We start from the raw sequence: 27691 nt of genomic DNA on the forward strand, positions 1-27691 counted from the left end.
ATTTATTAATTACCTACATAATTTTCTATGCTTATAAAGAAATGTTTAAAGTCAAAAATTAAACTTGAAGTTTATTGTTAAATGTAGTTTAAATTAAAATGAAATGAAATAAAATACATGAAATAAAATGAAATGAAATAAAATGAAATAAGAAATAAAACAAAATTTAATGAAATAAAGTAAAATACAGTCATATAAGCAGAGTAATTCCTGTGATTCATTACAAGAAGACGTCACAACAAATCCAGATTTTTTTTCATTTTTATTCATGAAACGGTTTCTTTTATTTTGAAGGAGGGACCCAGAAGTGACGCTCCATTGTGTTTGGCTTCACTTTCGTGTTGCTGGGGAACAAGCTCCATAGCAACCAACGCCACCATCTGATTTTATGTTTGTTTATTTTAACAAAATGACGCGAATCCTCAGAAAACCGCGACCAGGACTCGGTAACCGGAAGTAAACATGCCTACAACCAAACTGATCAAACCCAAACCGGTGGAGGCCAAAAAGAAAAGTCCAGACGGAGGCAGACCGGGGAGGAGCGGGACGGAGGATCAGCTCCAAGTGGCCGCGGTGCGTAAAAGCCGCGCGTCGAGCTGCCCGAGGAGCCAGAAACCCAAGCCCACCGGAGACACCACTAACACCGGACTACAGAGATCCAGCTGCACTACCAGGACCAGGTCCAGCTCCACCGCCCCCAGAGGGACCCAGAGGAGCCCCAGGAACAACCCGGACTGCCGCAGAGCCTCCAGCGCCGTGAGACAAGCCGCCGTCAACCCCAAACACCGAGAGCTGGCGCCGGTCCAGAGAGAGCAGAGAGGGGGCGGAGGGGAGGCCAGGAGCCAGGGTCAGAGGTGAGGAGGACCCGGGCCGGTGGAGTAAAAAAAAATCACTCAGATGGTCTAAAATAAACCTAAAACTGTGATCCACAACTACTAAACTCCTCCGAAAGTACTTTAAAAAAACTCCAAAATGATATGAAAGTTGTCCAAAATTAGTTAAAAATTTGTCCTAAATCAAGTCTAACTTTACCAAAATGACTAAAACTTTGTACTAAGTAGTTAAAAAACTACTCAAAGTAATACTAAAATGGTAGCAGCATCATGATGTGAAACATGGTGGTGGCAGCATCATGATGTGAAGCACTGTGGTGGCAGCATCATGATGTGAAACACGGTGGTGGCAGCATCATGATGTGAAACACGGTGGTGGCAGCATCATGATGTGAAGCACGGTGGTGGCAGCATCATGATGTGAAACACGGTGGTGGCAGCATCATGATGTGAAGCATGGTGGTGGCAGCATCATGAGGACCAAATGGTAAACACAAGAAAAACAGTTTGTTGATAAAATGATTGTATTTATCTGCAATAAAAACAGCAAAGTCTCATTATTTTGTTGATATTTTCTGTTGTTTGAAAGGAACAGAATATTGAGTTCCAGATAATATCAGTAAAATTACACAAAAGGTAATAAATTACATGTTGACAGACCAAAATTTTAAATAACATGCACTTTTTTTTTTTTTTTTTACAGTTTTACAACATTAAAGTATTTAACAGCTTTGTGGTGAATTTGTGAAAATCTCAGAAAAAAAATTCTGAAATCTTTTTCTGTCAGATTTTCATGGTTTTTATTCATTAATTTTTTTTACAAATAATTTAATTCAATTTAATTTTAATTTGATTTAATGAAATTATTTTATTTTATTAATTTTATTTTGTGTTATTCAATTAAATGTAATACATTTATTTATTTATTTACCTACTTATTCATGTTGTTTCTGTTATGTATTTTTATTCATTCATTCATTTATTCATTCATTTCTTTCTTTATGTATTTATTTATCTATTCCTTCTTTATCTATTTATCTATACTTATTCAGTTATTTATTTTATATTATTTATTCTCTCATTATTCATTCATTCAATCATTCATTTATTTCTTTATAAGAAATTTTTTCATCAGTCTTGACATTTTTCATAATTTTCTGGAGCTTTTTAAACCAAACAACTAATCGATTAATCCAGACATCAGAAAAGGGAGAGAATCATCGTAACGTGTTTTTATTAATATTCCAGTTGTTTCTGTGTTTAGCGGGAACTTTTATTCTGAAATTTGTGTTTTCTTTGTGAACTTTGGGATTTTCACCAGAACTTTTGTAAAGTTTACAAACACAGTGTTGGTTTTTGATGTGGGTTTATATGGAAACATGATGTTATTTTAAATTTAATCATTTCTTGAATATATGTTCTGAGATCTTAGAGTTAAATTTAAAAATTTGGTGCCTCTGAAGCTCCAGAGTTGTTGTCTGTGGTTGATTAAAAGTAAAAGAGTCTCTGAGGCGAGGATTGGTCCTGAGTTGACCTTCTTCTGGACCATCTGCTGCAGCAGGTTAATCCTCAGTTTTACCTCCAGCTGACAGGAAGATCTGAGAAGCTGCACGCCAGAGCTGGGGCTGTTTTCATGCATCACATGTGTTTAGTGCAGAATGAGCTTTAGTTTTGGTTTTAAAAAAGTGCTTAGTTCTTCAAACCAGGCTGAAGGGAATTTTGCACAAATTTTATTTTATCTGGTTAAGTTTTGGTCAAAAAAGGTCTCTGTAGCTTCAAAAAATAAGTTTTTTAGACATAATCGTGTAGTTAGTGAACTTTACGGTCCTTTTAGTTGTTGCTTTAGTGGATTTTCCAGCACTCAACACTTGTATTTCTGGCTTCCAGTCATAGTTTTGGTTTATTTTAACCTGATTTTAAGAAGATTTTGCACAGATTTTCACTTGAATTGATTAAATTTTTGTCAAAAAAGGTCTGTGTGGCTTCAAAAAAATATGTTTTTAGACATCATCAATTGGTTATTTATGACTAAATGGCACACAACAATGTTTTATATCATTTTATATCCAGAAAGTCGAAGATAAAACTTCATTGCAATGTCATTTTCTCAACAATAAAACACAGATTGTTAAAAATAACAAAAAAACTTCACACCTGTGAATTCGCCACAGTGAAGCATGGTGGTGGCATCATCATGTTCACCCGAAGAGCCTGAAAATCATTAAGAAACCCTTCTTTCATCTGTTTTGGATGCAGGATTGCATCTAGAACTTAAGGAAAGAGGTTGTTTTTAAACGGATATTAAATCTGAAGAGAAAAAATACAAATTATCCTGCTTGTAAAAACTTCATGTGTTTGTCTCATTTATCGATCATATTCTTGGACAAACTCTACATATGGTTTTTATACATTGCATCATATAGAGGTTGAATTTATAGGGCTGTTGTTTGTTGTTCTTGTTTTTTGCTGTGCATGTGTGTTTAAAACCCACGTAAATAAATAAAAATAACATGATAAAATCAGGAGAATAAAATTGAGTGTAGTATTTTGTTTTCCAGTCACAAAGCTTTCACCGTCATCCCCCCGAACCCCAAGAGAAGAAGAGAAATCCAGAGAAGTGAGTGTCAGTGTTTGTGTTTCATCACTTCTGTTTTCCTTGTTGTTGCTGTTGTTGTTGACTGTTTTGTGGCGTCTGATTGGCTGAGCAGAGGCGGAGGCGGAGCTTGCAGCTCTTGAGGAGCTCCGGCTGAGCAGAGCGATGTCTTACGTATCCATAAACCCCAGCAGCGTCGGTGAGACACACAGGAAAACACACAAACTAACTGATACTGTGTAGTATTTGTTGTGTTTACCGTCTGACTGTTTGTGTGTCTGCAGGCGGCTGCATGAGTCTGGAGGAAGTACGACTGAAGCAGCAGCAGGAAATGATGCAGGCAAAGAGGAAACTGAAACCAGCTGGACAACTAGAGGTGCGAAAAATCACACAGTTAAAGAACTAGATTTAATCTAGATTTAATCTGAGGTCATATGTAATGTAGTCTAAAGACTCCTGGATCTGGAAGGTCCAGTCTCTGGTGGATCAGTTCTCCTGGATAGAACTACAGCATGAAGACTAAAGAACACTCCAAGAAACTCTGAGAAAAGCTTGTTGAAAAGCATCAGTCAGGACGATACAAGAACATTTTCAAGTTCCTGAAGATCTCATCATAAAGAAATGGAAGGAAGATGGAACATGAATAAATCTGACTAGAGCAGGACGTCCTCAAGACCTGAGAGACCGAGAAGAAAGAGACGAGTGAGGGAGGCCACCAAGACTCTATGACTCCTCTGAAGGAGTTCCAGCTTCAGCAGCTGAGATGTTAGAGACTGTTCATCCAACAACTGTTGTCTGTTCTTCAATTCTACAATTCTACAATTTCATTTAGCAGACACTTTTGTCCAAAGCGACGTACAACACAAGCAAGAATTCAGACATAAGGAAAAACCTGTAGTAAGTGCAAAAAGTGCTTCAAGTGCGATTAGTCAAAGGTGTTGCCATCAAGTTGCAGAAGAATTGCCAACCCCCCCCCCCCCCCCCCCCCCTTTTTCTTTTACTTTGTCAGCGCTAAATAAGTGCTGGGTTTTGGACCACCTGACTTATTCTACCCCAAAGGTGGAGTCAGATTAAGTGCCTAGGTGTTCACTGAACAACTGAGTCTTCAATTGTCTCTTAAAAGTCAAAGCTTCATGGAGACAAAGAGAAAAAGCTCCAATTAAATCTGGACTAGAGTTCACCAGAAGACATGTGGGGACTCTGAAGACACCTGGAAGAAGCTTCTTTGGTCTGAGGAGACCAGGATGGAGCTTTATGGTCATCAGAGTAGAGGATATGTTTGACACCAAGCTCTGCACATCATCATGAAGACACCATCTCCACTGTGAAGCATGGTGGTGGCAGCATCATGATGATGAAAAATAGACTTAAAATAGACGTTTTCCTCATGAATGTTTCTGTTGTGATTCTATGTTTGTGGTCAAATATCAGTTTTTACCTTTGTTTGTTGTGAGAGAAAAGTTCTTCACTGCTTCCTTTCTTATTTCCTTCAGAATAAAAGCCCCTGGTCTCTCAGTTCCCGTCTTTAATTCCTCTCCGTTGTTCTGTTCTGGTTTCAGGTGAAGCAGCAGATGATGGAGGAAACATCTGTCCTGACCAGCTGATCTCAAACACCCAGAACTAGATGCAAACATCAGCTTTACTCAGACGAGTCCAGAAAAAGATCTTCCACATCCATTTATATATCGTGTGTTTTTTATGGTTGTTTAGCTCGGTATGTGTTTTGTTTGTAAATTTGTGGTAAAAGACAGAAATCAGAAACCCTTTGCTGTGTAACGCCTTATTTAAGAGGTAACCACATTTCACATGGAGCTTTACATAACAATAAACTTCTTCTTTTAAATCTATAATACAACTTCCATTGAGACAGTTTGGGCTTGGATTCAAGGAGTTTTTCTCTGAGATTTCTCCTCTACTTCAGTAAAAATGGAGCTAAATGGAGTTCTAGTCGTGCAAATCAAACTAACACAGGCAGGAGAATGAGTATTAAAGACAGTGAAGGTGTAAAAGTTCTGCTAAATGCACTGTTAGAATGTAAACTCGATGCAGCTTCTGGAAACAGCCAAAGTTTCTGGTCTAAAACGTTTGAGTGCTAAAATTCATGATGTAATTCTCGTCTTTATTCAAGTGTTTTGGGAAAATGAAGCCATAATTAACTTGTAAATGTGATTTATTCTACTTGTTGTGAGTTCATGAAGATTCAGTCATCCTTCAAAGAAGTTAAAAATAATCCAGGATTAATACTTTACACTGAGTATTCATTTAGAGTCTGATGTTTATACTTTTGTTTTCTGTGTCCTGTTTTATGTTTTGGGGTGAAATAACAGAGCAGTCAGAGTTAAAAGTCAGTAAAAAGAAATACAACAAAGAAATTAAAACATATATTTTTAATATAAATAATTTAAGTATCATTTGTATTTCTGCATCTTTGGCCTTTAAAATGCTGCAAAAGTTCCACCACAGGTTTGAATGTTGATGTAATAATTCCTGATGTGTTCAGGGTTAACGTGTAAATACTTTTACCGTGATTTTACTACATATTGTCCATACTTTACACAATCTGTGAAATAGCTAATTATTACTCAAGTATATGTATAGTGTCCTGTGTGAATTATGAGGGTGTTGCTCTATAAAATTCTCCATAAACAAACATTTGTGTCGCTGATGTGTTTTTATTAGTTTTTCATCAGTGCTCAGATATACAGAAATATATGCAGGGTGGATTTTTTTAAGTGTATGATACAAAAAATTATCAGACTGAATTAAATATGAAAGTTGAGGCTGTACACTCTAAATTAATATATAAATATACCTGATTAAATATTAAGGTTAAGACCTACAGTATCTAATATACCAATTCCCTCACCAAATTAAATATCAAGGTTTAAAACTTGCAATATTATATAAAATACTACTCTGTATGACAAATATAAATATGATAGTTCCAGTGTTATTTATTATGCAGGTTTATTATTTATCATGTAGATTTTCACCATGCAATATTTTTTTCTAAACATTTATAAAATGTCGCTAAATAATTAAAAATATATTCTTAAAATACTAAAATATTATGTTAAATATAAATTTCGGGACCTAATTTAAATGTTATTGTTAAAAACATACAGTATTATATATTTTTATGTTTACTCTGGCCTTGTGGGGCTTAAATGGAACTGATTTAAACACTTTATTTAAAGATTATGAATCTGAGCCTAAAATTATTAATCATAAATGTAGATTTAATGGATTTTTTTTGCTGTAAATATTGTGAGAAAATAAGATTTATGTATGAAACTAGTGTGTGTTTGTGTAGTTGTGTTGATTCACCAGCAGAGGTCGTGTTTGTCTGGGAGCAGAATGTTGAGTTTAAATACATCCATACATCCATTCTCTATACACCGCTTTATCCTCACTAGGGTCATGGGGGGTGCTGGAGTCTATCCCAGCTGACTCTGGTGAAGGCAGGGGACACCCTGGACAGGTCACCAGTCTGTCACAGGGCTACATATACAGACACACAATCACACGTACGGGCAATTTAGAGTGATCAATTAACCTCAGCATATTTTTGGACTGTGGGAGGAAGCCGGAGTACCCGGAGAAAACCCACGCATGCACAGGGAGAACATGCAAACTCCAAAGATCCCAGGCCCACCCCAGGATTTGAACCAGCGATCTTCTTGCTGCAAGGCGAAAGTGCTAACCACTACATCACTGTGCAGCCCAGTTTAAATACGGAATTTTATCGGAGTCACAGCGGGACAAAACTCCTGACAACGCCTCAGCAGGAACAAGAAACCAGGACCGGAAACCAGAAACCAGGACCAGAAACCAGGAACTAGGACCACATCCAGACCCTGAAGACCTGCAGCCTCTCTAGTGCTGCGTTCAAGGTCTCGGGAATTAAAGTACGCGTCGTGCTTCTGCATAATTAAAATGTCACCTAAGGCGACCGTGGAAGCCCACTGCGCATGCGCCAGAGCTATTGCAATATCTGTAGTCGAAGCAGCTGTAATCAATGACGTATATTACAAATGCTGATCTCTTTGTTTTGGAATTGCAGCAATGCGTTGCTACAATTAAAGACTGTAAAAATAAGAAAGCTGTCAGAACAAACAGTGTGCTTCAAAATTTCAATATTTATCCCAGTTGAATATCCTCACTCTCACTGGTAAATCCTGGTAGTCGTACTAATCGTTATAATATTCTGCTCATACATTGGTGGTTTTCTCTTTTGATTTGTTCAGCTTTATTCTGTTTGTTTTTTTTTGTTTGTTTTTTTCCTCTTTTTTTGGGGGGGGGTGATTGTGGATGTTTGCTTGTCTGTATGTATATATACTGTATATATGCTCTGTATCTGAGGCAATAATAAAAAAATAATAATAATAAAAAAAATCAATGACGTATATACGTCATTGGCTGTAATTGTATTTTTTTTTCTCGCGCGACCATGTTTGTAGTCTTTTGCGGGGACGCCATTCTGTGACGCCAGAGTGCTGCATTTAGGAGACGCTGGGAAGGTGTGACGTCGACAATGTAAGAGGCATTACTGTTTATTAATTTATTATATATAGAATCATTTTTATTTTAATTCAGTTGTTATTGTTTTATTATTGTTATTAGTATTATTGTTAATGAGAAATAATTATATTTTTAATGAAAAGTTATGAAGAAAAACAATAGTGCCTCATGTAATTTTAAAGACCATAAGATCATTTAATATAAAATAATAATTATTGGAATTTAAACATAAATAACCCATGATTGATTTATCAGCATTTACAATACTCTAGCAGACATTAAATCATTAAGTTAAAAAAAACAACATTATTTTATACTTTGCCTTTAAATTGTTGTGACATGTTGTGATGTCTCTTTCTCTAATTGTATAGTGAGTGTTTGAATATGTATCTTGTATAGTATTGTATAGGTATCGTGTGCCCTGTGCTCTCTTAACAGTTTGTCATGTATGTGTTATTTGTTACATTAGTGCTGTATCAATGTGTCTAACCATGTTCTATCTCTTGTAGATGTATTTTACTGTTTTTTTTTTTAAAATCATGGCCAGGGGACTACAGATGAAAACTAGCCTTTTGGCTAATTCTGGCTTTTTTAACCATATATAATCATGTGTTTTATGAAATTGTATTGTCCCCTTTCAAATACAAAATAAACTAAAATAAACTAAACTAAATAGATGTGAAGTGTCTTTATCAAATCTTTCAAAACACACACAAAACAACTAATTTTTTAGACTGACACCCAATATTACATTTTATAAATATATCAGATTATTATTATTATTAGGTTACAGACCTACAATATTATTTTTAAATCAATTTATCTGACTAATTTAAATATTAATGTTTGATATTTATCTGTTCAGCCTAAGAAAAGTCTTACAAATTATTTTTATTTTTTAGAATATATTCTTATTTTATTTTATTTAACTTGATTGCAGAATGTGCTGGATTTAGGTGACGCTCCAGAGTCATGAGTTTCATAATGCATACATTTAAAAAATAAAATGTGTATTTTCAAAAACTGTTGTTAACTGTAATGAAAGATTTATTTGTATTTTACAGATTTCACTGATAGTTCTGTTAAATTACTGATAATAATGTGCTCAGCTTCGGTTCTTCTCCGTAACGTCCGTATTTCCCAGTGCTCCTGAACGCGTCGTGATTCTGAGCTGATCTTTGTGCGAACGAAGCAGCAGCAGCGGTCGCAGTTAGCAGCGAACAGCAAACACACACGGAGCCTCCAAACACGGCACAGGAGACCGGTCCCGGGCCCAAAAATACACCCAGACGACGACACACAGTGACAGCGACGGCCTTACGATGGTAAGAAGCCGTTTCGGAGCGGTGGCCGTTGACTGCTGGCGCTCTTTTTTTTTTACCCCCCTCCTCCGACAATCAATCCGGCTAAAGGAGCTAGCAGGCTAATGCTAGCGGCTAGCGGAGTGTTTTCCTGACTCATTATTGAGCAGCCGGAGAAGCTAAAGGCTGCCATTTTACACCAGGCTGGGGGGCTGCTCCGACCGCCGAGGCCGCCTCGGAGGACACGGCGTTTGTGTGGAATATCCCAGATGAGCTTCTCTTGTACCCGAGCGGTTGTTATATGTGAGCGGACGGAGGCGGATTTAACGCCCGTCCGGACAGCGGGACCGGGCAGCCGAGCTAGCGTCACTGTCGAGCTAAGTGGCTAAACGAGCCCCAGGAGCTAACAGCAGCTAGCAGTGTTGCGTAGCAGTGTCTGAGTCCGTTCGTGGCTCCGTGGAGGGTAATCGCAGCAAATATTCCCAAACGGGCTTCACATACAGTTAGAGTATAATTGTTGGATCTTATAATCAAGCTGACTTTAACTATAAGTCGGCTTTAATGTGTAGAAATCGTCCATCTGCCGCTGTGGCTGAACGGTAGTGATTTGGACCTGACAACACTCCCGGAACACCTGGAAGAACCAGGCAGGCTGGAAATCACTCCTATCCTGGCCTTCACTTGGTGAAATAGTCCCCAAAACCGACATGTTTTAGGAAGGGGTGTTGTTTATAATTCATGTTTTTCCTCTGATTGATCAGAGCTGCTCGGATGGAGGTAAATAATTGTGGGTTGCTGAGTTTTTCCACAGTAAAATGACTCCTTAAAATTATAAATCAACACCCTAAAGACACCTGGTTGTTAATGTTAAAGTCAGAACATCTCGTTGGTAAAGTTTAGAAGTAGACAACACTGATGGGAATCCGCTGCAGCAATGAATGGTTACTTGTCAGCTATTTTGATAATCGATCGATGGGTTTGAGCCATTTTTAGAGAAGAGAAATCTAAGATTCCAGCTTCTTAAATGGGAATATTTTCTGGTTTTAATTGACAAACACAAGACATTTGACATCTTGGCCACAAGAGCAAGAAGTTCTTTCCATTTTATACCAAACATCTAATTGATTAATCAGGAAAACTGGACTCCACATGACATAAATGTTCATTTTTCAGCCCCGTTGGTTTCAAAAATGTCTCCTCACTAAACTATTTACTATATTTTTTTCTTTTTTAAAAATCAAACCAATATTTTTGTACTCATGTTAAGATACACTAATTGAAATTATTGAAATATTTGTGTTTAGGGCTAATTATTGCTGTTTCAAAATCACTATTATGTTAAAAAATGACCTGGAGAACAAAAGAGTTTAATATGAATTTAACATCTTTAGTCTATGTATCGAGGTGAAGCTGAACAGCATCCAAATCAAATGAAGAATGATGATCAGTTTGGCATTTTTTGTTAAAAATATTCAGTCTTTTTTTTAGTTTTGCGTGTTGTTCAGGCCTCGTTGAAACTAAGTCAATATTAAATATCTTTGTACCAATATTAGCCGATGCAAATGGGACTTTTTGGAGGATTGTATTGATTTTAAACCTGTTTCACAATCATTACTTTCCAGCCTTGAAGATATTAGGAAAAGAGATGTTTGGAAAAGGCTTGTCTCGCTCTGGACGGACAGTTTTTTCTTTTTTTTAATTGATTTATTTAAAAATGATGAGGATGTTTGTTTAGCAGGATGAAAATGTTGGCTTTTTAGTAACATACTTTGGTCCGTTGTTTAAAAATGGTAAACTTAGTAGCTTTGAAGTCACTTTTATTACATTTTATTCCTAAAGTTTTAAATGTTTGGTGTTGGAGGAGCAGACAGGGAAGAAATGTGGAACTTTGTAACCAAGTGAGGTGTTTTAGCTGCTGCTTTAGTGACAAACGCTTTATGTTGGAGTGTTTTTAAAACCCGGCGTCCAGGCAGAAATACACAAGAATGTGATTTATAAGTTAACCCTCCTGTTGTCCTCATTTACCAAAAAATATTGTTTCCATGTCTGAAAAAAATACAAAAATTCAGCAAAAAAAATTCCCCAAATTTCTGAATATTTGCAAAACCTTCAGGAAGAAAATTCCGATAATTCCTTAAAAGTTTTATTTTTTAAAAAATCTCCCAAATTTGGCAAGTAAATAGTTTCAAAAAATCTTCCAAAAAAAATCCTAAAAATATCTAAAATGATTACATGTTTATCAGTAAAACCTTTAATATTTTCTTTAGGAACATTCGGGGGGAAAAAATCAACCAAAATCCAGCAAATTTCTTTTTTTCCGCCCAAAAATGTTCAAAGATTTCCCAAAAATGTTGAAAATGTGGACACCAGAAGTTTCACCGTGAAAATGTTTTTTTCCCCCACATTTTCAAACTTTAAAACGGGACGACACGAGGGTTAAACACTTGTTTTCTTGCGATATTGATCAACACAGATGCACAATTACGGAGCAGGATTAGTGAAAATTTGAACATTTTTGCATTGGTTTAGAGGATTTAAAGAAAGATATTAACAATACAGGCAATTATTATAGAGAAATGGTGAATTTTTGGTTTGTCTCCTGATCTTTATTGGGACTGAATGAAAACTTAGTCCCAGCTCGGCGTGGTTTCTCCTCTCTGGATGGAGTCGTAGCTGCTTTGAGTGTTTATACTGAGCAACAAGTCTTTATTGTACATGTGTAAACTCGTCTACAGCCTCAGAATCTTCCTGTCGGAGCGGAGGAAGCCGTACGGTGGGAGAATGACGGCGTTTACAGCCGTACAGATACAGCGTGTGCTGTGGGATGACGGCTCTGTATGTTCACCACCACAAAACAGCTGCAGACTGATCCGTCCTGGTGGCGGTTCGGAGAAATATGCCCGGAAAGAAAGCGTATCCTCCGCCGCATCTGCTCCGTCACGTCTGGTGGAATTTGTCAGTCTGAGGAGAAGCGCGTTTGCTCGGTCGACCCCTGTAGCTGGAAATAACCCAGAAATGCGGCCGGAGCTGCTCGTCCTCGACAGCTTTACGTCCACAAGCGCTCGCTGTCCGGCCGCCGTGAGAGGAATGTTGTAGACTGCGATGAGAAGCATGGATTTGAGGCGACTCTTTGTGATGTTTTTGCTGCGTGGAGCTGATTTGCCTTCTTCCTAACAGCTCCCTCACACATGCCGAGTTCAGCCGACTGATCTGTTCCCTGCTCAGCATCACGCCGGCGTGTGGAATAAAATATAACAGGGCTGCAGCTACCAATTATTTTAGTAATCGAGTGTTCTGTCGAGTATTCCGGCCATTAATATTGTCTGGTGTCCACATTTTCAACATTTTTGGGAAATCTTTGAACATTTTTTGATGGGGATAAAAGAAATGTTAATGTTTCTTTAAGAACATTCACAAAAAATCAACCAAAATCCAGCGAATTTCGCTGGATTTTGGTTGATTTTTTTTGTGAATGTTCTTAAAGAAAACATTAGAAGTTTTACTGATATACATGGAATCACTTTAGATATTTTTAGGATTTTTTGGGAAGATTTTTACTAATTTTTTGACAATATTTACAAGAATTTTCTTGCTAAATTTGGGGAATTTTAAAAAAAATACAGCCTTGAAGGAATTATTGGAATTTTCTTCCTGAAGGCTTTTGCAAATTTTCAGAAATTTGGGGAATGTTTTTGCTGAATTCTTGGATTTTTTTCAGACAAGGAAACAATATTTTTTGGTGCCTGTAAACGAGGACAACAGGAGGGTTAAATGAAGCCTCGATTCAGAGAATTTTAGTAATCAAGTTTCTCGAATAATGAATTGTTTGAGCCCGAGAATATAATGGGTTTTATTGCCGTTTGCACAGGTACACTGGAATTCTTGTACACGACTCCGAGTCAAAAAATAATTCAGCAGCAAATAAAAAAAACAAGAAAGCTGAAATAAATGGCACTAAAGCACATCATCAGTGCAAATATTAGCCTAAATGGATAAACAGTAAACACAACAATCGATAAAATGCTTGTTTACAGAGGTGCTTATTGCACATTGTGAGTTTATTGCATATTTGTCCATTAGAATTTGTGTGATATTTTGATGTTCTGCTGCGTTATAGTGCCTCTGATACCGTCTGATGGCGGCCGGGAAAAGACTGTTCTGAAAACGCAGTCAGCCCAGAATAAACTGCTGTGATTAGAAAGTGGTGTGAAGATGCAGGACGTGAAGCCTCCTCTTCACCCAGCGTGACCCGTCCAGGTCCGTGCGCTTAGCGTGTACGAGGTGCGACGAAGCGACGGCGTAAAGAGCTCGGCGGCAGAAATCAAAAGCTGCTTACGCCGATGAAACGTCCTCGCTGCGGCCGACACGCGTCGGGAAGCAGCCGCCGGGTTCCAGTCGGACGTTTCTTCACTTGAGGAAGGAGACCGGATCCTGAAAGTAAAGTTGTGTTTGTGCGGTGTGGCTGTGATCGCAGGCGATTGAAGTGTTTGTTTGTGTTTTTTTTTTTTAAATGCGGGGTATTAGTCTGGGCTGGACTAATCTGATTTACCCAGCTGAGCTTTTTTCCCACGGGTTGTTGTAGTTTCTGCTGCATTGCGAGGCTTGGAGTAGAAACAGTTTGTCTGACCGGTGCTTTGATAGAATCATGATGTCAGAAAAACCAGTTTAGATGATGATGTTTACTGCAATGTTACAAAAACACGAGATTTCTCACCAGATTACCTGAATTACGAAAGTCTTTTTCTGCGTTGTTGCTTGCACTTTCAGCATTCTGTAGCCAAATCATTTAGTTTTAAAACTGTATTTTTTATTTCTTTTTATCCACTCAGTGTCTTAGTAATATTAATATAAAAAGATGAATGTATTTAGGGCTGCACAACATCAGAACAAACCTACATTGTGGTAATTTGTGTATTCTGTGGTGTCGACTGTGAGTCCAAAAATACTGACTTTTGTCATTTTGGGCTTTGTGAAACACCAGTTTTATGGCATTTTATACCAAACAACTAATTGAGTAATTAGGAAAATGATTGATAATGAAAATAAAGTGCAGCTGTAATTCTTTTTAGCCCTGTTAGCTTGAATAATGTCTCCTCATTTACCCAGCCAGACATCCAGCGCTATTTATTTATATTTTTATTTTTTATTGTCTTTGTACTAAAATTAATAGATTCCTACTGGACTTTATGAACAATTATGTTTTGGGTGACACCATTTTGATAAAACTTACATCTTGTTTTTCTGTGATTAAAACAAAATACAGAGATGAGAGGAAAAGTTGAGCAACAAAAGAAGTTGTAGGATGACGTTCGATGCTGAAATTCTGCGCTGTGTATCACCTAGAGCGCCTAACAGGAAAATTAGCTTATTACAGTTCATTTTTTGTCAGTAGTTGTTTTTAAAAGTAAAGAAATACACTTGAAGCTGATAAATGGGGTAGAGGACATTATTTAACTGTAATTAATCGTCAACTGTTCTGATAACTGATGAATCCATTTGTACCTTTTTTTTTTTGAGGAAAAAGTCAGAATTCTCCGATTGCAGCTTCGTAAATGTGAATATTTTCTGTGTTGTTTGCTCCTCCAGGACAGTAAACTGAATATTTTTTGGGTTATTGAGAGAATAAGACATTTGTGAAACACACTGATTCACATTTTGATCATTTTCTGACGTCTTGTAGACCAAACAAAAGATCCATTAATCTAGAAAACAATCTAGAACTGGCAAGAGATTGTTGTGGAGCTAAAAACTGGTTGGTGACATTAACAGCAAACCTTTTTCATTTTGGGCTGCTTGGATCGCTGCATAACTACCAGTAACAGAAGTTTTCATCAGCGATTAATCTGCTGATTATTGTCTAAATTAGTCTTTATCATATTGTCTGTGAAATATCAGAAAATTGTTCATAATTATAATTTCCCGGAGCCCCAAGTGATGGATTCACATCAGTAACTTTGTTGGACTAACAATTATGTCAACAAAACACACTTATTTTGTCATTATATGACGAGAAAAAGTTCTAATCTAAGTGTCTCTGTGTTCACTGTTTGTCTCAGGAAGTTGTTTAATTAGTTCCAGCTCTAATCCTTAATTGTACTCGTGATTTCCAGATCTTTTAGATCAGGGTTGTCAAACTCATTTTAGTTCAGGGCCACATACAGGTCAATTTGATCTCAAGTGACCGGTAAAATCATCCCATAATCTGTAAACAACGCCGAATATTTTCCTTTGTTTTAGTGCAAAAAAATGCATTCTGAAAATGTTCACACTGAATGAGCTGCAAAACATTATGAACAACCTGCAAATTCTTAAGACGTTATGCTTCCATTTATCATTTACACATTGCAACTTATAAATCAGAGCGTCGACAAAGGAACACAACTTTTATTCACAGTTATATGGAGCTGAATGATACAGAATTTTATTTTATGATCAAAACAACAAAAGTCAGACAAAAATAGGCCTAAATATTCCAAAAATGAAACAAAACATGGCAAAAGTGAGGGAAAAAAAATGGACAAATGACACAAGCGAGACAAAAAAAACACACAAAACGACACACAAAGCAATGAATAAGGCAAAACACGAAATGACAAAAGACAATAAACACGCTCCGCTTAAAACATCCCCCACCGTATATATAGTGCCTGGAAGTGCAAGATAATCTATAGTGGACGATACACCTACAAAATGATACATCGTGACTACAATAAAAGTAATCAGGTCAAGGTCATACACCCCAAAAGGCACATCTATACTATACAGAGATGGCCTGGGTGCAATATGAATGAAATCCCTCAAGTAGTTTCCGAGATATGATCCGGAAACGAAATACGGACGGACGGACATACGGACGGACGGACGTGATGACGCCAACCAAGGGGGATAAAAACCAAAACCGAGCCAAAAAGGAAACACGAAACACAAAAACAGACAAAAGTGAAAAACGACAAACGACACAAGTGAGACAAAAGAAATTGAAAATGACAAACACGATGCTCAAAACAAGGAATTACGCAAAACAAGTGACAAAAATAAGACAAAAAAACACAAGCGAGACTAAAAGGAAACACTAAACGACAAAAACAAGGCAAAATATTACAAAAATGAGACACAAAATGACAACAGAACAATGAACAATCCAGTATTTCATGATCTCAACAACTTGTCATGGTCTAGGAATGATTTTAAATGTATAGTTTTACTGATTTACCATCTGCAGTTAATGTCTTGTCTGTAATTTTTACACTTTTTAAATTGGGGCTGGATTGGACCCTCTGGCAGCCAGTTTTGGCCCGCGGGCCACATGTTTGACACCCCTGGTTTAGGTGAAGACAGATGATATTTTGTGACTCCAGAAGCTCCACCAGGTCTCGGCTCAGAGCTCATTTAAGTTTGTTTGCTGTTGCTCTGAACTTTGCGGCCTGTGAAGGAGGACGGTGCTGAGCAGGATTCCCGTTTCACAACAAGCTTTCTAGAAACTCGTCGCCTGCAGACCTGCTGCTCCCGGTCGTACGGCGGCGGAGCTGATTATAGGTCAGATACTGGAGCGGCGTGCATCTAATACCTGCTGCTGTGGGAATCTGAAATCTGATCCCAGAGCTGCTGTGAAGGGCACCTTTCTTACCGCTGCTGAACACCCAACACTCTACCTGCTGCGGTCCAATGGCTACCCGGAGGTATTGTCTGCCCCAGTTGCCATGGCAACTGCCGGAGCTGCTCAGGTAGGGCTGCCTTCTTCTGAGCGTAGCGAGCAGACCGGCCCGGCCCGCTAACCTGCCGCTATCACACTGACCGACATCCTGAGCTCCTCAGACATGAGAGTTCTTCAGTCGTACTTTGATTTAACACGTTTACGCTCCAATAATTAGTAAAAGTGAAAGAAAACATGACTAGCTTTGTCCATCACATCAGCAGAAACACACCTGAGGACTGAACTACGAAGCAAGTTCAACATAGTCAGGCTTTCTGTGTGAAACCTCAGAGTTAACAGGTATGAAGGTGGTTTTCAACTGTATGTGAGCTCAGACTTTCTACTTCAAGGAGACGTTTAATGCTTCTGTACAAAATAAAATGATCACGTTAAGCTGCTTCAGTCAACTGGTTGATTTAATGGAGAATAATGAGGAATATAAAAATGTATGACGGTAAAAAGCTGCAACTGGAAATAATGCAGTACAGGAATGCTGGTAGAAAACTGTTAAACAGGGATAATTATTTAACTGTGATTTGGATGTTGTATTGAAGTGCATTTAGCTCTGACACTGTCTCATGATGAAGGAAATCCCTTTAATTTGGGGCCAAATCAGAGACAAATTAATGTTGCTGATTAAATATTCTCTGTAATAAATACTAATATACTGATCACTTTTCTCCTGTGTTCTGCCAGCTAGAGTAGCAGCATCAGTTACCATGGAGATGTAGCTCCTTAGTGTATGTTACCATGGAGATGTAGCTCCACAGCATCAGTTACTATGGAGAGCTAGCTCCAGAGATTTCATAAGAGAACCACCTTCGTGTCACTGAAAGCTCTGGTTTTCGGCTCCACCTAGCTTGCTAACCCGCTAATCTCGCTTCGTAGTTCAGCCCTCTGGTCAGTCCGCATGCTAACGGCCTTGCAGCTAACGATAATTCTTGCCATTACTGAATAATCTGAGTGTTTTCCTGCTTTACTGTTCACTGCCGGCTGCCTTCACTCAATCCTGCGTGCTTCTTTTCAGCTCTGAAATATAATAAATCCACTTGAAAGTTAGCTAAAGGGCTAGAAGCTAACTGGGTAGTGGCAATCTGTGGCCTTTTGTGGCTTTTACAGCGTGTTTTGGCATGCAAACACTACTCCCTGGTTTAAGGATACAAATACACGTGTGGGTTGGGCCTCAATAAAAAATGTGTTTTTATTTTTGATTAATTTGCTGGTAATGTTTTCCCCCCCTGCAATTATCATGTCATCCATCAGAAATAACAGTCTTAAATGTCTGTAACGCCTGCATATTCAATTTCTTGGGATTATTTTGCAGTTTTTGGCTCAAAAATGCAGCGATTAACAGTAGTCTATTTATTGACTGATCATTCATTTCTGCTCCAGTGTGCTCATTTAGTTTCATTCCCGGCACAAAGAACCGCTGGTTTTGATCACATCTGGGGGTCTGAGTTAGTCCAAACAGTGGCAGGGTTGTGTTTAGCTGGTAGTTTACAGCAGCAGATTGCAGCTGCAGTGGTCGGTTGGTTTGTGGGAGGAGGGATGCTGGGCGTGGAGAGTACGACGGCGTTTCAGTGACTGATGAAGGCCTCGTCCAGGCCTGGATGCTGCCCGGAGCTCGCTGCCGTGTCGAGGCTTTTCCTCCGCCTCGGTGGCCTCGCTGCTGCTCTTTATCGTGTTTGCCCAGAGTGTTGCTGGGAGAACCACGAGTAGAAAATGTACTGCAGTGTCTGATCGGAGAGCGCTGCTGGAGAAAATGAACATGACGCTCACTGCTTTGATTTTTTTTTTTCCTCTGAATGGGTAAGGTTTACTGAAGTATATTGGGTTTAAGGCTGTTTATCAGGAAAAACAATCATGCTTAAGAGGTCACCTTGGACTGTGGGAAGTGGCGAGTGTCATTTGTCACATTTTTCTGGCATCTTGTGGACTGCAGAATGAGTTTAGGGGTAAATGTTTTCATGCATCATTGGTTTTTCCTGACTAAAAATGAGATTTCCCTTTTTCTTTGGTTTTCATGCAGCATTTTCACAGCCGCTTCAAGTTAAAAGCATCGAATTTATTGTTGACTTCAATGCAAAATGAGAGAATTTACATGTCAGTTTGTTATTCATTATTTTAAATTGGTTTTATTGGACAGTAGTTTGAGTTTAGAGGACAGTAGTTTGGCTGTTAGAGGACTGTAGTTTGGCTGCAGGGGACTGTAGTTTGGCTGCAGAGGACTGTAGTTTGGCTGCAGGGGACTGTAGTTTGGCTGCAGGGGACTGTAGTTTGGCTGCAGAGGACTGTAGTTTGGCTGCAGAGGACTGTAGTTTGGCTGCAGAGGACTGTAGTTTGGCTGCAGGGGACTGTAGTTTGGCTGCAGGGGACTGTAGTTTGGCTGCAGGGGACTGTAGTTTGGCTGCAGGGGACTGTAGTTTGGCTGCAGGGGACAGCAGTTTGAGTTTTGAGGAACAGAAACACTGTTGCCTGCTTGCTGTAAAAACAAATTTCCTTCTTTGTCGACTTGTTTTTGTGAACATGTCATTTGAATATCTGGGTATAATTAGATGCTGATTGCATTAAAGCGGATCATGAGCGGCTTGAACCAACACACATTTTGTCCTCCAACGCACTGGATCTGCACCCGTCGCGTCCCCGAATTCGCTTCGACGTCGAACGTTGGTTCATTGTCGTCGTCGACGCTTTTAACAGGATGTAAACAGAGCGGGTTACTCAGCTTCCTCCCCTCTAACAGCGACCACGACGCTGGTGTCACATCCTGAGTCCGTGGCCCTGATAGCAGCGAATGTCCAGAGATCGCTGCACGCCGGCTAAATATAGCAGCGCTGCCCACATGTCAACGGCGGTTCCTACCATCCTCCTCTTGCCTCAGCTGCATTCACACAACAACAGCTTCAGTTTCCTGCTTTGTCCTGCTCCATTCGACTGTCCTCAGACGTTCTGCTGTATTAAATATGAACTCACAGCGAGTAAACGCTGCGCAATAGCAGCAAAGTTTCATTTTGTCACCCAGCAGTGTGTCGTTGCCAGCAGTTTTGACTTCATGTAATGTTTTCACAGCAGTCTCAAGCGGGAAAAAAAAAAACTTGTTGTCAGCTTGAAGGCAAAATTACAGATTGATGTTCATTCACATGAATTATATCCACATATATATATCAATTTTAGGCAAAACAATCGAGTTAAACAAGTTATCTTGGACTTGTGATGGTCATTTGTCCCAATTTTCTGACATCTTATGGATCTCAAAATGAGAATTTTTATGTAAATGCTTTTTCTTTCACATTGTTAAATGTTTTTTATTTATATCGAGGTTTTTCCTAACTTTTTTGTTTTCATGCAGCATTTTCACGCCTGCTTCAAGCAAAAGAAATTGAATTTATTGTCGACTTGAAGGCAAAATGTCAGTTTTTTTCACTCAAACTAAGCAGTAAGTTTAAAATTGAGCCACAGCTACGTTCACAATAGAATAATCTGTTTGCATAAGTATTGAAGGAAAATAAAAGTCTGAATGGTGAATATTTTCTGCTGTCTTTACTCCTCTGTGTGGTAAACTGAATATCTTCAGGTTGAGATCAAAACGAGGAATTTCAGGACGGCCTCTTGGACTTGAACTGATCGATTAATCAAGAATTTAATGAAAAAAATCACTTATTGCAAGGGACGTAAACATACACTGATCTATTACAAGTCCAGGTTAAATGGTGACCCTTTCTGACTTATCTTTTTAAAGTTTATTGTTTTAACACTAAACAGGAGAAGACAGACGTTCTTTGTTTGATCAGTGTGTGAAATGACTCGTTGGTCCAGAAGAAGCTTGGTAGACGAGGAGCTGTTATGAAGGAATTGAGGGAGACGTGGAAGTGGACTAATCTGTCATTAGCCGAGTGACGTCAGGGTCAGGTCAGCATTGTGTGTTCATGGCTCAGAGCCAGGTGTCTGCAGATCAATCCCTGTAACCTACCTGGATCATTACTGACACACCTCTGTGGAAACTCTCTGCTGGAGTTCTGATTCTGGGAGTTGGAATAAACCCAGAAAAAGGCACTTTTTTAAGCTAAATCACAGACTGTTAATCAGAATGTGTTTTGTCTGCTCTTCCTCTCCTTCGCAGGTCATCTGGTGAAGAGCGCCGCTGCTTTTAGGTGGAGGAGTGGCAGACAGCGCCACCCAGGCGTGCAGAGTGGGACTGCATCCCGCCTCACAACCAACAACCAGCTTCCCGCCGCGCCGCCGCCAGATGGACCGCAAACTCTGAGAGCAGAGCGAGTCGAGACCGAGAACCAACCGAGGAGAGGAGCCGGGGGGAGCACGCTCACCGGGGCAGGACAGGGAGGGCATTGGTTGGGAGCAGAGAGGAAGAGGGGCTCTACGATGTCGTCGAACAGGACCCAGAACCCCCACGGACTGAAACAGATAGGCCTGGACCAGATATGGGACGACCTGCGGGCTGGAATCCAGCAGGTGTACACGAGGCAAAGCATGGCCAAGTCACGCTACATGGAACTCTACACGTATCCTCTGAAAACAGGGATGGTAGCCATCACTGATAAACTATCTGGTTAAAGATGTTTTAACTAGTGGTGGGACGCGATTTAAACAAAATAATCTGAATAATTAGAAGCTTTGGAATTAATTAATTACATTTGTCAAATAGCAGTATTTGACACAATAAGCAAAGTTTTTCGATTCAGATACATTTTGCTTGACGACTTAATAAATAGATGGATAAATAGACTATAGATAGACTAGATAGACTACCGGTATATATTTAGACTATAGATGGACAGAGATAGACAGATACTTTGTTAGTCACGAGGGAAATTCAAGTGAAATATGCATGTTTATAATTTGAAATTTGTAAAATTTTAAAGCGGAGCATGTAGGGAAAAAGTGATTTTGTTGATTTAAACACTGGATTTAGTAAAAATTTTGTTCTGTATGGAGCATAACATCAGCATAAGTAGTTCAAGCACCTTCAAAAAGTAAAAAATCCACAGATTCATTCTGTTTTCATAGTTTCTGGGTCTGATAAATAATGTCATTTTGATGGTTCTTTTTTAGGAATACCGGTATACATTTTTATTTATAAAAAAAATAGACACCTTTTTTATGAACTAAAACTTACTAATTAAGTTATTAAAAGACAGACAACCCAACGCCGATTGTCACATAACTTAAACACCAGGACTGTACCAGGGATCTCATGGCTAACGTTAGCTCTGATGCTAACAGCAACATGTTTTGCATTGAGGTGATCAGAAAACTTTGTTGCACAATTTTCAAACTACCACGCTTTTATCCAATCTGCCATCAGGAAGATTTTTAGAAGAAAACTTTCCTCCCAACAGGCTCAGCGCATCTCGTCTTCCTTCACTGTTCAGCAAACTCTCTTGTGCGCTGACATCAGTGCATCCAGGTGCGATTAAATGTGTTATTTTTTAACATGTTTTTTTTCCTGGAATTAATTACTCAAAGTGAACATATTGAAGTCCCAGCCCTAATAACAACCATTAAGACAGAAGACATGCATGTCAGAAAATGTATTGCGTATTTGGCTGTAGTACCCGGTTGTCCCACCAGGTGGAGCTTCTCACTAGGAAGGTGGTAAATCGGACTTCCATCAGGTCGGTGTTGGCAAACAGAGAGCATTGTGGGAGTTTAGCTAATAAAGGGGCACCATGAGGAAGTGTTAGTGATGCATTATGGCTCCGTAAAGGCCGGGCTGACAGGAAACCCAGCACTGGTGAGGTTTTGGTGGACAGGCTGCAGGGATGCTACAGGAAGGACTTCCATAATCGGAGGATATGATTGGCTGTTTGTGACCCAGACAGGAAGTGCTGTCTGTTCATGCGACCAAAGTGTCTGTTTTCATCATGGGCTTTACTGGTGGTTCAGATCTGCCGTGTTGAAGTTTCTCAAATGGACCCATTGTGGTGGTATCCGATTATTAATTTTGAGATACGAATATTTGGCCGCCGCTGTTGTGACCTACCAACCCTGACATCACTTCACCCGTGTTAGTAAACAGAAGACGAAAGCCGAAGATAGAGATATCCATGCTAATGCTATGCTAATGCTGTCGGACTCCGACGATGAACACTCCAAGAAGCTAGATCAAAGTTCTTGAAAATGCGCTTCACCTCCCACTCGGTGGCTGACGGGCCGGTTATTTGGATTTCGTCATTAATTGGACCCCAATATCCAGAGCCCAGAAATAGATATTCGGACCAGCCCTACAGTTTTTTATGTTGCTTTATCACCCCAGTTTAGTTTATAACCGCAATGTGAGGGGCAGCTGTGGATCAGGTGGTAGAGCGGGTCGTCCAATGATCGAGGGGTCGGCGGTTCAATTCCCACTCTGTCCTAGTCATGTGCTGTTGTCCTTGGGTAAGACACTTTACCCTCCAGTGCTGCTCTCACACTGATATGAATGTGTGTGAATGTTGGTGGTGGTCGGAGGCCATAGGATTAACAGCCACGCTTCCGTCAGTCTGCCCCAGCTGTGGCTACAAACGTAGTTTACCACCACCAGAGTGAGAATGTGTGAGTGAATGAATAATGGATCCATTGTGAAGCGCTTTGAGTGCCTTAAAAAGCGTTATATAAATCTAATCCATTATTATTATTATTCTATGTGGACTGTCCAGGTCAGACCAAGCAGCCAATCTGAATTTGTCAACTTGAGTTTGGACCATTTCCTGACATCTCATAGGCCAAAACATACCATTTTTGTTCTCTAACATGCTTTGTGTCTGATTTCTTGCCCTAATAACAGATTTTACCCTAAAATTATCCTGTTTTCATTCAGAGGCTTAAAATGAAGTACAGTGATGGTAACCAAGCAGTGTTTAGCACATATTTACCAGCAGCTGTCCTCTGTGTGTTTGTGTGTCAGAGTGCACAATAGCACTGGCTTGTTACTTCCTTCTCTTTAAGACCTAAACCTGTTTATAGCTGTTTGCCGAGGTGAACGGGTTACAGCTGAGGAGCTTTCAGGAGGCCTGATGACCAGAAACAAACATCAGAATGTGCTTCATGTGATAGCTGATCTACTGAAGGAGCTTTTCTGTTTTGTTTGAGGTGTTTTCCTCATATTTTTTTTTTTTTACATCTAGAAAACTATAAATGTGCATGACGTTAGAGGAGATTTTCCCCGAGGGCCCGTTTTTTTGTCCGACAGCCTCGTTTCCTCTTATCGCACCTTCGTTTCCCTGAAGAGTGAAACAGACCAGGAGAGAGCAGCGCTGATTTGAATGAAGCTGGAGTCTTTTATTGGCGTGTTTGCCTCTCAGAGCTCTGTGCACATCGCTGCACGTCGATCACACCAGTAGGAAGGAATCAGTCGGTGGAGAACATTCCTCAAATAGTTTCTCGTGGCGTTACAAGCAGACGGCAGCGATCAGGGCTGCAGGGAGAGGCTTCGGTCGGTATCTGTGGCGCTCATTCCTTAACGCTTCCTGCAGACATGTATATAACTATTGTACCAGCGTCCACCAGTCCAGCCAGGCCAGGGGCTCCGCGCCTCCAGCGAAGCCCTCCAAAAAGTCCACCACTCCGGGAGGCGCTCAGTTTGTGGGCCTGGAGCTCTACAAGCGGCTCAAGGAGTTCCTGAAGAACTATCTGACCAGCCTGCTGAAGGTGAAACACGTGTTTAGCAGCGTTTTGACACGCTCTGAACGCTGCCGGTGCTTATTTTTCTTCTTTTTTCCCCCCTGCTACAGGATGGCGAAGATCTAATGGACGAGTGTGTGTTGAAGTTTTACACCCAGCAGTGGGAGGACTATCGTTTCTCCAGTAAGGTCCTTAATGGGATCTGCGCCTACCTCAACCGCCACTGGGTCAGACGGGAGTGTGACGAGGGACGCAAGGGCATCTACGAGATCTACTCGGTAATTCTGAGGGCTTTTTTCTTGTTTTTATAAGCTGGTTGGCGTGATGTTGAGTTGATGCTAAAGGTTTTAGCCCCTGATCTGAATGCTACGTGTTCGGCTCAACATGTTTGGAAACAACCGTGGAGTTGTGGTGAACCGAAGAAAATCTGAAATCGTACCGACACCTTAACTCAGGGGTGACATTCAGCCTAATTTGACCTCCAGTGACCAGTAGAATGACAGCATAATAACCTATAAATGACCACAACTCCTAATGTTTCCCGTTGTTTTAGTGCAGAAATGTTCACAGTAAGGAATTATCTTTTTACAAAACGTTATGAACTGAAATTTATTAAGAAAAATAAGTGAAATTTGAGCAACATTCAGCCTCAGTTAGATGTTCTGAGTCCTTAAACGTCTCATTCTGTTTCTAAATCCCCTCAAACAAAGACAAAGGCTGGTAGCATAGTTGAGTGATGACCTTCTGTTAACCTCCTGTTTCTTCTTCTTCCTCCTCCTCCTCGTTGCTGCCGTTTCCTCCCAGCTGGCACTTGTGACCTGGAGGGAGTGTTTATTCCGGCCCCTCAACAAACAGGTGTGTTTGGTTTTCTTTTTATAGAAACGAGGCGTGAAAGCGGCACCAAATGCAGATGTTCTGCGCTCATTATTTACCGCCATTAGATTTCATTGTGCGATTTGTGCCTGTCAGGTAACAAACGCCGTCCTGAAGCTGATAGAGCGCGAGAGGAACGGTGAGACCATCAACACCCGGCTGATCAGCGGCGTCGTCCAGTCTTATGGTAAGAAGGCACACCGCCGTCTGTTAGATCCAGACTCCGTGTGCGCACTCAGATATGATGCTCAGACTCTTATCTTTGTGTGTTTTTGGTGCATGACACGTCTAAATTTGTATTGTTGTTGCTGACAGAGTGAGTCACCGCACCTGTTCACCGGAGACAAACATAGGATGGCTTCTCGGTTTCTTGAAATTTTATACCGTCTGTAAACCCCAGCAGAACTATTTTCACCTTCATATCTCATCTAGAGTTTAGGGCTGGCCCAAATAGTGGTTTCTGGCCTCCAAATATTCGGGCCCTGTTAAAGACGAATATCCGAATATTCGTTCTGCCCCATAACGTCCGATGGGGGGCGGGGCTTGTGGTGGAGACGGCCGGAATATTCGGATCCGTTCGTCTGGTCTCCCGGGTCCAAATGTTGCCTTCGTTTTGTCTTCAGTTAAACTGAAGAATTCCCAAACAGTGGAGGTCTTCAGCATCTTGTCTTGTGTTTATGCAACGAAGTGAAGCGTGACGTCAGAGTCTGCAGCAACCCGGCCATTCAGGTGGTGGAAACAAACACGAATGGATGAGCCGAGGTGGGGCGAAGGGAAGAGATGAGCTCCGAATATTTTCGTCTGGGGGGAGGAAGGGGTGATCACATAGACATGTGTGTATATGTTTATGTGATCACAGGATGGGATGAGCCGATATGAGCCGATGGCGGAGGGAAGACAGTAACGCTGCATATTCGTTCCGCCCGGTAACATCCGACCGAGGGGCCGAATATTCGGATACCAAAATTAATATCCAGATACCGCCGTAGCGAACGAATATTCAGATATTCGAGATATTTGGGTCCAGCCCTACTAGAGTTCTTTTTTTTTAAACTAAGCTGCTTATGAAGATTCAGAATCAGGGATTTTGTTTATTCCACAGTGTTTTCAGTCACCTCAGGCTTTCCCCCCAAAAGAAAACAAAGCCGGTGAATGACGGGCGTTGCTGAGCTTGTCGTCTCCGTTAGCAGCTGCTGCACAGTTAAGCAAACCTGTGGTGTTACTTCCCTCCTTTGCTGATGTTACTCTGTGATACTTTCTGCAGCCTGCATCTCGTTGTACATGCATATTAAGGCGAAAAATGCGATTACACACTCATTTAGATGGACATTTCTGTTGCTTTAAAGCACGTTTTTAAAATGAAAACATTAGTGTGGATGTAGCCTTTAGTGCTGCTTTCTGTAGATGCCATCAGACGTTAAATTCATGAGATATTTGACTTGATTTAAGTGTCTTTGTGTTCTAATGATAGTGAAAGACACCGAACGGAACAGAAGGATGGTTGTTTTTACCGAAAACAGAGCAGAAAAGCAACCTGAAACGAGTGAAAAAGATCCGTAGGGCTGCAAGTAGCGAATAATTTCACTGCGAATTGGTCTGTTGATTATTTTCTTCATTAATCATTTAATAAAATGCCAGAAAATAGTGTAAAATATCAGTGTTTAAACAAGTTAAAAGATCTTTCGTCTTGTAACTTCTATTATTTTCAATATTCATTAGTCCATTAATCGATTGTTGCGGCTTTAATTATCACAAACACAAAAATGAAATAAAGCTAACGGGGATCATGTGTTCTAGCATTGCCATTAATTAATATTTTTCTTTCATTCCAACCTGAAACAAGTGAAAAGATCTTTTGTTCTGTAACTACTGATTATTTTCACTATTCATTGGTCCATTAATCGATTGTTGCGGCTTTAATTATCACAAACACAAAGATGAAATAAAGCTAACAGGGATGCTGTCATTAATTCATGTTTTTCTTCGCCGTGTCCTGCAGTGGAGCTGGGCCTGAATGAGGAGGACGCCTTCGCCAAAGGCCCAACGCTGTCCGTCTACAAAGAGTACTTTGAGTGTCAGTTCCTCACTGACACAGAACGTTTCTACACTCGTGAGAGCACAGAGTTCCTGCAGCAGAACCCCGTCACAGAGTACATGAAGAAGGTAGGCGGTCCATGACACCTAAAGATGGAGAAACGGGTCCAACAGCAGTTTTTGTCCTTAGAGCCTGAAGTCATACTGAGAATGGAGGCTTGTA

At 40.0% G+C, this 27691-nt stretch overlaps 2 protein-coding genes across 2 annotated transcripts in view; both read left to right on the forward strand.

The window, feature by feature from the left end:
• The first annotated feature begins 307 nt into the window (after positions 1–307).
• Positions 308–6078, forward strand: zgc:194621 (uncharacterized protein LOC795037 homolog). Its single transcript, XM_022204597.2, has 5 exons — positions 308–854; positions 3392–3450; positions 3542–3625; positions 3711–3802; positions 4986–6078. Exons 1-5 carry the CDS (start codon positions 463–465, stop codon positions 5028–5030), a joined length of 672 nt encoding a protein of 223 aa, XP_022060289.1. The 5' UTR covers positions 308–462; the 3' UTR covers positions 5031–6078.
• A 3024-nt stretch (positions 6079–9102) lies between these two features.
• LOC110958188 (cullin-1) overlaps positions 9103–27691 on the forward strand; it is a 31540-nt gene continuing 12951 nt past the window's right edge. Inside the window, exons 1-7 of the mRNA XM_022204579.2 lie at positions 9103–9272; positions 21062–21461; positions 24414–24588; positions 24672–24839; positions 25366–25416; positions 25531–25621; positions 27434–27597. Coding sequence (XP_022060271.1) covers positions 21322–21461; positions 24414–24588; positions 24672–24839; positions 25366–25416; positions 25531–25621; positions 27434–27597 — 789 coding nt within the window. The 5' untranslated portion in view covers positions 9103–9272; positions 21062–21321. The remainder of the gene's footprint in view (positions 9273–21061; positions 21462–24413; positions 24589–24671; positions 24840–25365; positions 25417–25530; positions 25622–27433; positions 27598–27691) is intronic.

This window comes from Acanthochromis polyacanthus, chromosome 20 (assembly GCF_021347895.1).
Source record: "Acanthochromis polyacanthus isolate Apoly-LR-REF ecotype Palm Island chromosome 20, KAUST_Apoly_ChrSc, whole genome shotgun sequence".
Lineage (NCBI taxonomy): Eukaryota > Metazoa > Chordata > Actinopteri > Pomacentridae > Acanthochromis > Acanthochromis polyacanthus.

What these genes read in the sequence shown, in the direction of transcription:
- zgc:194621 (XM_022204597.2), top strand. Translation starts at nt 463, where the DNA reads ATGCCTACAACCAAACTGATCAAACCCAAACCGGTGGAGGCCAAAAAG. An exon ending in CATAAACCCCAGCAGCGTCG is followed by an intron (nt 3,626 to 3,710) that starts GTGAGACACACA and finishes GTGTGTCTGCAG; the next exon opens with GCGGCTGCATGAGTCTGGAG. An exon ending in AACCAGCTGGACAACTAGAG is followed by an intron (nt 3,803 to 4,985) that starts GTGCGAAAAATC and finishes TTCTGGTTTCAG; the next exon opens with GTGAAGCAGCAGATGATGGA.